This window comes from Cavia porcellus, unplaced genomic scaffold (genome assembly GCF_034190915.1).
Source record: "Cavia porcellus strain 051 isolate PalLab524CR breed Dunkin Hartley unplaced genomic scaffold, mCavPor4.1 scaffold_21, whole genome shotgun sequence".
NCBI lineage: Eukaryota > Metazoa > Chordata > Mammalia > Rodentia > Caviidae > Cavia > Cavia porcellus.
In genome coordinates, this window is record NW_026947504.1 from 31,829,677 (window position 1) to 31,840,224 (window position 10,548).

The 10,548-nt window shown below is 46.2% G+C and overlaps 1 protein-coding gene across 2 annotated transcripts in view; it reads right to left on the reverse strand.

Moving 5' to 3' along the window:
- Positions 1–8,810, reverse strand: part of Mipep (mitochondrial intermediate peptidase) — a 133,069-nt gene extending 124,259 nt beyond the window's left edge. The window contains exons 1-3 of one of the 2 annotated variants that reach the window (XM_013141136.3): positions 8,545–8,810; positions 5,352–5,525; positions 1,899–1,987 (exon numbers count right to left, since the gene is read on the reverse strand). In XM_013141136.3, coding sequence (XP_012996590.1) covers positions 1,899–1,987; positions 5,352–5,525; positions 8,545–8,733 — 452 coding nt within the window. In that variant the 5' untranslated portion in view covers positions 8,734–8,810. The remainder of the gene's footprint in view (positions 1–1,898; positions 1,988–5,351; positions 5,526–8,544) is intronic. The other variant, XM_003477396.5, reaches the window with a different exon arrangement.
- Between the last annotated feature and the right edge of the window lie 1,738 nt (positions 8,811–10,548).

Consider the following 10,548-nt stretch of genomic DNA (forward strand, 5'->3'; position numbering starts at 1 on the left):
CCTGAGCCATGGCTGGGGGAGCCTGGGGCCACCATCCAAGCAGAGGTCTCAACCCGATCCACAGTACCGTCAGGACCCAAGTGACGCAAGGCCCTGGCACACTCAGGACTGGACTCGATACAACCTGCCTCTGTCTGGGGGCCCCTCAGGGCGAGACACAGTAACAAAAACCATCCAGTTCCTACTCAGGGCCTCCAGAATGGCCCCGTTCCTCAGTCAATTCACAATCAAAGAGCCACTTTTTAATATATAAACTAAAGGGGCTCCTCTTGCCATCGTTCTCCTGGGTCTTCTCACAGCGGAATAGAGGGTGTCACTGTCAGCGCAGACACTCAGCAGAAGGGGCTTGCAGACCTTCTCATCACATACTCTGAGTACTGCTCAGAGGGGCCGGGGGAAACCGTGAGTCCCCACCTGCTGGCCTGCTCACCTGCGTGGCCACTTGCTATAAGGACAGGACTGCGCCACCTTGACAAGTTTAAGCACAGATCCAACACTGTGTTTTATGCTAGGAGCTCCTAAGATAAAGTCTGCATGTGCCATTCATTACAAACCACACAAACCTTAATGCTTTTCCTCTACCAGAAAATAAACCAAGACCATACATCAGCTGAAGTAACCCTCATTTTTCAAGCACTGACTGAAGAAGTTATTACAATACAATTACACTGAAGGGAAAAATCACTGCGGCACAGTGTTTGGAGAAAGCAAAGCCCTAGGCAAGGCTCTGAAGGTTCTTTTAAGACCTGACTTTCAACAGAAACATTGGCCAATGAGGGGAAGACCGCAGACAGACACGCAACACCACTTCATCCATGGTGACTGTTTCCTCCCACAAGACAAGAGTGCTAGTGAGGATAGTAATGTCATGTACAAGACACCGATTTGTACCATGAATATGTGGTAAGAATCCCCCACACACCAAGAGCACCCGTCCGTAGACCAGGCTGCTGCAGAACCCACAGGACATGGCTTTCAGGGGCCCAGGTGGGGCCTAGCCATGCTGATTCCTTTCTTAGGTCCCCCCAAAGGAAGTGGTCATTCTCCAGCTGTCCCCCATTGTCAGCTTGTCCAAGTGTCTGGTGTGGCAGAGACCTTCTCCCTTGAGCAAACTGATTTTCAATGGCTGTGAGAGTTGCATGTATCAAGCCTCGGTGAGTGACGCTGGTCTCCCAGAAAGCCCTGCCTGGCTGGAGACGCCACTTCCTTCCCCGCCAACCTCCGGTTTGTGGACAGAGTCTCTCAATGTTTCCTAGGCTCTATTTCCCCTTGTAAATTCTGCCAGGCAACCCCGGGCTCTCCCCTGATTCCCGTGCCCTCTGGTGTGGTGTTGCCACCCAAGTGGAATATGGCACTGTCTGTGGTTATTTTAACAAGCACTTTGGAGGCCTCATAAATGACTTAGAAACGTACCAGTTTACCTCCAAATTACTTTAAAACAATTCACATCATCAGAGCTTCTGCCTACAGTCTGTCTCGGCCTCCCAGAGTTTTACAGTCCTCCTGGGTCCCTCAATTCTGCCTTGGCAGAGCCCTGAGGACACTGCTGGGTGACGCATCACTTTAGCTCCTCGGGGGTGGGAGTGGGGAGGTGGGGGATTATAGCCGTAAAGCCAGAGCTCCAGCTCACCACCAGGATACCACACAGCCTCCACCCGCTGTGACCTACCAGAGGAGTCTCCTGAGTGACCAGACTTACTTCATACGCCACTTACTTCATACGATCCTCACAGCACCCCAAGAGGCGCGGAGAGTGGGAAAGGAAGAGATGGAAAGAGGAAGGTGCCCAGAGCCCTCCCCCTCCCATACACCCTGGCACGGCACAGGCCACCGCCCGCCCTGCCCTGCAGCCAAGCCCAGGAAGAGTCACCCTGCCGAGGCCGCAGGGGTGCACGCACTTCTCCACCATGGTGCCGATGCTCCTGCAGGCCTCTTCTGCAGCCTCTCTGAACTCGCGTTCCGGGTGTGCGATTTTCACAAAATCAGCCTAGTGAGAGAAAGACAAAAGCACAAGGGAACTGATGGAGTGCCTGTTGCCAAGATCTGAAGACAAAACTGAAAACCTGCATTTAATTACAGGCCACTGAGCTTGACCTACGCATGCCCACTGCCAAAAGTGTCCCCAACCAGGAAGGCAAAGCAGCTCCGTCCTACTAGGGTAATAAGCCTCTTATTCGTGGGAACCAAGTTTCACCCCAAAGAAAACCTGCACTTCACTGAGAAAACACTCCTTCATATCAGTGAGGCAAACCTTCCTAATCCTACAGCTGAAAAGAACAGTCCCTGCACCCAAGCACTCTAAAACTTACATGGCGGCACACACCCGTAACCCCAGAACTCTGGAAGACTGAGGCAGGAGAATCACTCATTGAAACCTAGCCTGGGCAACTCAGTGATTTACAAGACTGTGTCTCAAAAATAAACAGTAGAGGGCTGAGGATGTAGCTCAGTGTGAAGGTCCCAGGTTCAGTCCCCAGCACTGCACAGACACATGTAAAAAAATATCTAAAGCTCTGTGACTCCAAACTGCAGTATGGTTCTCATGATAACTATGCACTACAGAGTAACTCAGAGCATTTTTTTGGGGGGGTACCAGGGACTGAACTCACAACCTCATGCTTGCCAGGCAGGTGCTTATGCCGTTGAGCTAAATCCCCAGCCTAACTCAAAGCATTTTTAAAAACTGGCACACTACAACTGACACAGTTCATTTTAAACAAACAACAAAGGTACATTCTCTTTGCAGCCTATTTAGTAAAATATGAATTCCAGCTCCAGCTAATAGTGTTCACAATGACCATTGATGCCATTACACTAACTACCAGAATTGAATTAACAATTCTTTAAAAAATGAAATCATATAAACTAGGTTTTGGCTTTTGTGTTAACTAGTATACACTACAAAAGAAAATTGCCAATGAACTAGAAAATAAAACTATGAAATACTACACTTTTTTTATTCTCCAAGAAAACGATATAACTACATTATAACATAAAACCACAAGGTAAAATTTCCTAATTCTATTATCAAACAAGTTTTAATGTAAAAAAATTTTAAATTTGATATATTTGTTGTGACAAAAAGTAACATAAGACACTAGTGCTGATGCATCTGAAAAATGAGTTTTGTAAAATTTAAAACATGCAGGATTTTATAAATTTTGAATTTACATGTTGCATAAGTTACAATGCTAAGAATCAAAACACGGGCTGGGGATTTAGCTCAGCGGCATACGCACCTGCCTGGCAACTGTGAGTTCGGGAGTTCGATCCCCTGGTACCAAAAAAACCAGAATCAAAACACTGGTAACACATCTCAAAAGTGATGAAGAAAATAACTGTGTTATATAAAAATTGTATTAAAAGAGAAAACAAAATGACAACTGTAGTTGATAAGAAATAGTTTATGTAGTACTTGTATTGCCTTACAATGGTATTGAGCACTTAGGCAGGTAATATTTTAAAAATTCAGAGAGAAAAGTTCTTTCATATTCATTTTACCCAGAGAATTACACACCTAAGTAAGTTACATTATAGCTAATTTGTTAAAATATGTTTTTGTTGTTTTTTGGCTTTTGTGATACCAGAGACTGAACCCAAAGCTTCCACACTGAGCTAGATAACCAGCCCCACTTCCTTTTTTAAAATGTTCCCATTCTGAGACAAGGTCTTGCTAAGTCAATAAATAGCTCAAGCCAAGCTTGAACTTGGATCCTCCTAACTTGGCCTCCTAGAAGAAGGCTGGGATTACAGGCATGTGCCACCAGGCCCAGCTTAAAAATAGTTTTCAAAATGAGATACTAGTATATACCAAGAATATTTAAAACAAAAGAACTTCAAAAATAGGACAAGACACAGCACAGAGAATTTAAAATTGTTTCATGAAGAGCAAAAGCAAAATGCAGAGAAAAATTCTAGGATATTACTTAGAAGAGAGACTAAGACAATACAACAAATGAATCCCCTGACTGGGAGGGCCACGGTCCATCTCTGCACACAAGGAAACTCCACTCGCATGTTTTCCTTCTCTGACTTCAGGGCACAGTTAGGCCAAGGAGGCGCAGCACCTCCGCCCAGGCAGTGTCCACTGCTCCGCCACGGCCAGGCCAGCGCTGGCACACAACCCAGGGCCGGCCTAGAGACCTGGCCCAACCAAGACCTGACTGCCAGGCCCCAGACGTCACTCCCAGGAAGAAACCTTTAAGCAAGGGTACTTCCTGTGACAGAGAAAGAAAATGTCCTGACACCGGCAAACAGCAAAGATGCGGAGGCATTAGGCTGATGGAAGAAGTCGGTCTCAGACAGGTCCCATTTATGTGACATTCTGAAAAGGATGGAAGGCAGATCAGCAGTGGCCAGGTAAAAATGTGCTGGGGGAATGAAATCGTTAAAAATCTAGACAGACCTCCCGCCAGGGCCCCGCTCCGCAGGACCTAAAATCAGCAGATGCTGCACCGAAGCCTATTCTCAGCCATGCACCTGGTGCCCAGAACAGTGGCAAGCACAGGCAGGGGCTCATGGCTGATTGAACACAAAAACGAAGACCATAATCGTTCAGTGGCACACAGGAGACAGGATCCTGGATGACCCAACTTTAGGTCACACTAGAAGACTTCACCGAGGCAAGCCACAGAGCCCGGGCCCTTGGGGCAGGTGGAAAGCCATGATGTCTCACAAGGGGTTTCCTAGTTGCACGAGATCGCTAGGTATATTTCCACTTCAACTCAAGGCAGGATAAAGGCATTAATTAAAGGATAAAGGTATTAATACAACCAATCTGATATTTTAAAAAAGGCATTTCTAAAAAGGTTTATGAACACTGGTTTTCATTCATTTTATAAAAAGGGGAATCTATTATGCATGTACACGTAAAAGAGTCTATCAGAACTCTGGTAGAAGATTTCATGAACAAAGGATCTTTGTGGAACAGAAAAATCTTGGTCGAACAACTCTTCTTTCCTTACACGGTTAGTGCACGCTTCCTCTCGGGCACATGTTAAAGCACAGTGCCAAACATCCTTCTCCCGTATTTGCTCCGCTCCCACCACCCCACCATGTGGGGACTGAACCCAGGGCCTCCCCACTGAGTTACATCCTTAGCCTTTTTTTGTGAACCAGGGTCTCCCTAACGTCCCTCTGTTACCCAAGCGGAGCACCAAGCACTAGGCCGGCAGCGTCCATCACTGTGCCCAGCTCCTCCTGCCCAGTCCCACTGGCCGCTGTTCTACACAACAGCTCCCGATGACTTCAGACCTATTACAGTGTAGTTTTAGTTCTAAACAAAGGAGAAACGTTGCTTAATACATGAACTGTTTCAAAGAGAAGTGGTGTCCGCAGACGAAGCATCTTACCAAGTCAGCCACTCTGCACAGGGTGTCCGAGAGCTCGTCGAAGATGCGCACGGTGTCCGGCCCCGCCGGGGTGGAACATGCCTGCTCCACCAGCACCTCTGTCCTTCTCAGGGCCGCCTCTTGTGCAACACGAAATCCTTCCGGTGCACTGAGCTCAGGGACGCCAAAGAGACCCTAAAACCAACAGAATACGTCCAGTTATAACTAACGGTATGACTGCCGTGTTTACTTCAGATACTTTATTTACAGAGATACTTTGTTTCGTCGGTATGATCACGGGTCTCTCTCTTCTGCACCCTCTATCACACTACACAGATTAGACCATAGATGTTTTATGATCTTAATTTTCCTTCAGTTTTTAATTATAAAAAAAGAACGATATGGATTCAAAATCCAGCCCTATCACTATCACAAGCCTATCTCATGGAGTGATTAGGAGGATTAGATGAAATAATACATGCAAAAAATAACTGTAATAGTGCCCAATTCACAGAAAGCACTTAATAGAAATGATAATCATTAAAAGCCAAGTAGTAACCTGGGCGAAGTTATTTGTCCTCCGAGATCTCAATTTTCAACAGGTATAATGAAGATGACTATATATTTCACAGCATGGTTACACTAAATTCCTATCTAATACTATGCATTTAGGACTACATCTACAAATCAAAGGCTCAGGACTTAATGCCAATTAGTTTATTGCAACTATAAGAGGAAGTTATTATTCAGCGTATAGAGTTTTAGAAAAAATTAATGAACATACTAAGCCATATCATAGACCAATATTATCCACAAATGTTCCCAAAAGGATTTCAGTAGACAAAAATCACTAATGAGAAGGACTGTCCTCTTGTATCAGTTCAGTCACACTTGTTAGAATCCTCAGGAAGGCAGGGAAAAAGTCAAGCATTTAGTACACACGGACTGCGTACCATGAGGCATGCTGTGTACTCTGTGTGGGTCCCTCATTTAAATGGCACAGCCCTGGAGCAGGAAGCGTCACTCTCCTTTCAGACGTGGAAATATGTTCTCAGAGGTGAGCAAAAACATGTTGAGCCCACTAAACAATGTTGGGAAACAGAACTCACACCTGCTCTGTACTCAAAAGCCCACATCTTTCCATATTTCTTTACTGCAGTGGGTCTAAGTCAAAGTCTTCTCTCCTAAGAGCGCGATCTCCTATCGGCAGAAGCCTGCCCTCCATTTTTTTTACTACTATTATTATCATAGCATTTAATAACATCTGTAAACATAAATTTATCCAAAGACACACCAGCTCCTGTCTGTTGGGTTAATGAATGACACCCAATGTGCCATGCTGTCCTAGAAGAAGTGGCCAGAGGTACCAGTTCTGCTGAGAAGAAAGGGCTCTGACACAGGAGGTGAGCAGCTTGTTTCTTCCATACCAAATGTTCCAATCATTTAGATCCTCGGTGGCAGCTTTAGGTCCTTCACCTCCTGGGCTGCCCTGGTGCCCACTCTAAGACTGCACTCCAGCACCGTTCCAACACCTGACACAAGGCAGTACTCCAGCAGGCTTTGAGCAGAAGTCTGCCAGGGGAGCCTCTGCACAGCAGCCTCGCAGGGGGCCTGCACTAGGTACTAGGGTGCTGGTGTCCTCTGCCAATCTGCACTGCAACTGCCCAACATGAGCAAGGACAATCAGGTGCGAACTCAGCAAAGCAAACAAATGACTGCTTCGCTGGGGGTTTCTAGCACCAACAGGTAAAATTTTCAGGCCTGATAAGGAGCACAGTTCCTTGAAGGGATACATGAAATGATGCTATTTCTCTTCAAAAATTGAAGTGGAAGAGCTGCAGATGTAGCTCAATGGTAGGATGCAGCCTAGCATGTACCAGGCTCCCAGTTCAATGACAGAGCCACAAAGACAAATAAAAATTTAAAAATATTAAGTTGAAGAAAATGAGTGAAAAAGGTATTTGGGGCACAGTAGAATCAGGACCTAATAAATTTAAAATTCTTGACACTGAATTTCTTTCAAGGAGAGACTACATTCACTTCCTGTACAACCTTTCCATATTGTTCTTGAGAACTGTACATTTTGGATCACCAGTCAAGGTAATACAAAAAATTTAAACTGTTTTTTCCTTAGGCAAAAATCAATTCATAAATTTGAAAATATGCTATCAGTGCCTAAAATCACGAAGCACAAAAGAAAAATAAAGCTAAATTTAGTTTTATTCACCCACTCAAATCGAAGCCCACCCTTCTGTTATTTACAGATACAACAGCCCCGCAACACTGCGTTAATCCAACACCACCCATCCTTATGGGGAGCGGGTGTGGAAAACTTCAACCAAAAAGAATGTTAAAATTTCATCCAAAATGAATGACAAAGTCGAGGACAGTGATGAAATACCAAAGACCACTAAGTTCGCTGCAACCATATCCTCTATAAGGCTCTTTATAAGCAACGCTACAATTAAAAGTTTTTTTTTTTTTAAATAAAAGTAACCCTCAACCCAGAATGGACAAAATCTACAAATGCAAAGTAAAACAGACATCAAGCAAGTCCTTTTCAAGTCTGCCTCCCTTTCACCTTTCAGTCATCCATTTGGTCAATAGTTACCGAGTCCCTACCCACGGCTTCACACCGTGACATGCAGGATGGGTACAGGAATAAACCACTCAGCCCAGTGACTTCTGAGGGTAAGAAATCATCGCCGACTCTATGCGCTACAGAAAATTTGACTCGCTTCAACAGGGTTTAGTGTTTTAAAATAGACCAAGTTTTGAAATAATTACATACTAAAGTTTTGAAATACTTTATTAACTGGTGATGGGATTCCAGGGATCCACGGAATTACTATCACCGTACAGAGGAAAGTGTTTCCTTGCATAAAGACACCTTGGCGCCAGCCGTGCTCCCGTCGAGCAAGGCCTCCTGCGTACAGGAGAAGGGTCGGCGGTGAAATAAACTTTATCAGGGCAGCGACAAGGCCAGGTCCACAGCCGCCAAGACCAACTTCTATAGGTTAAATTCCCGAGAAGCGATCGGCTCAGGCAGAGGCAGCTCCAGGCTCTCATACCCCAATGAAGGGCCACTACGGGCTGTCCCGTAACCCAGCATCTCGGAGAGGGGTGCTGGTGAGAACGCCGGAACGAGGAGCACCCTGCTCCTCCCACCCCCGAGCAACCTGGCCCGCGGCGCTGCCGACCGCGCGAAGCTCACCTGGCGCTCTCCGAACACGTCCAGGAGTCGGCCTTGGGGCCTGACGCTGAAGGCGGCGCCCACCGGGGCCCAGCCGGTGCTGACCCTGCGGGCTCGAATATCAGCTCGGCAGCTAACGCGGCCTGCTGGCCCCGGCCGCAGAGCCGCTAGCCCGGCCCCAAGGCCGCGCAGCCTTCGGGTGCACAGCATCGCGTCCCCGCCGCAGCCTCTGCCTCAGCCCGGAGGTCGGCGGCACCGTGCCTCAGCTGACCCGGAAGCAAGCGCTCTGCGTTTCCTAGGTAGCAGGCCACGCCGCGTCACGTGACGCTCGCTTCCGGGGCGGGGCTCGCGGCCCTCAGCAGAGAGCAAGTGCCAAGGACAAGAGCGGCTCCCCGCCGCCTCCACCGCAGCCCTCAGGGTGTGCGCCCCTCTGTGTCCGGAGTAAAGAACTGCTAGAATTTGCACTGTTCCCTCACGTGACTGGAACTGGGCTAGAAGAAACCCAACTGATAATGATGATAAATAACTAGGGGAATTTAAGAATGTGACCATCGTATACCTATAGAAATTTTTAAAAACATAATTATAAATTGTGTATTTCTCTATATTGTGGTAAACTGTGATTCAACTCATTACTTTTTAAATTCCTAACTGCATGTTGATTATGCACCATCTGTAGCTGAGTGGTGCCTGGGCCTTCGGAGCCACCCGGCCTGGCATGCAGACCTCAAGCCCACAGAGCGGGCTTCCTGTGCAGAGGGAGGGCAAAGATACTATGTCAGAAAGAAGGAAAACTCAGTGTATTGACTGCAAATGCTCATCCTGTCCAAAAAAAAAAAAAAAAAAAAAAACTCAAATCTAAAAGCCTTTCTTTAGTGGGAGTGGATATCACGCCAGGTACCTACACAGAGTGCAGCATGGAGCTCACCACCGCATAAAGCCTGGGACTGAGCTGCTGAGAGCATTACAGTGACACTTTCAGAAACTGCTTCTCAGTTTTACAACCACTGAAAAATAATCCCAAGTCCTTTGAAAGATGCTTTATATCTTATCATGTATATTTGCCACAAAAGAATTTTATAAAGTCTTGTTTCTTGTGTCTGAGTCTTAATGTTTTTAATAACCCCCTGGAGGGCCCATAGCAAACCCTGAATCTGCACTGGGAAATACATACAATGATCAGACATTCTGCTAAGCGGCAAACCTGGAAGTTTAAGGTGGCCCCCACTCTTGTGCATGCCGGACTGGGCATGAGAGCGATGCCTCCTTAAGCTTTTCTCTCTGCCTTCCTCACTTTACCCTGTCTTGGCTCTTTTCCTTAGAAGTGTGGGTCTAAGAAGGCCAATGAACACCCCTAAGAAGTCGTGATACCTAAGTTTGTATAGTTCCAACACTGTCCATCTCCACCAAACATAGTTGTTCTCTGCTACTCATGGGAAATTGGTCCCAGCATCACCCCCACCGCCACTACTCCTGGGGGGCCAGCTCCTAAAGGTGCTGGTGGAGTGCTTCTATACAATGACCTAAGATCTGCATAGAACCTCATACCTTCCTGTGTACCTCCAACCATGTCTATATTACTTAGGACACCAGTACAGCCAAATGACGTGAATGTTAGTTATTTCATATTATCTAAGGAATCCTGAAAAAAAAATCTGTGTATGATCAGTACAAATTTTTTTCCAAATATTTTTAAATGTTGTTTAAAGTCGCAGGTGTGGAGCCCACAGCCATGGAGTTTGACTGCCGTCTTTAAATGTTTCATCTATAGTCTTGCTGTTGCTCATGGTGACTGCTCAGAAAAACCCTGTCTTCCTAGGAAACAAGCGCATCTCTTTAACCGTGTTGATTTGTTGGAGCATGGCTAGAATTATTGTAAATCCTGTGGCTTCCAGACAGCCCAGTCTCAGGAAGACAAGTTCTGTCTGATGGAAAAGTCCCGTTAAAGTGTAGAAAATGCTGTACCTTAAACGTACACCAGCCTTGAATGTGCTCTTATTTTATCAAGGGAAAAGTGTTCTCCTG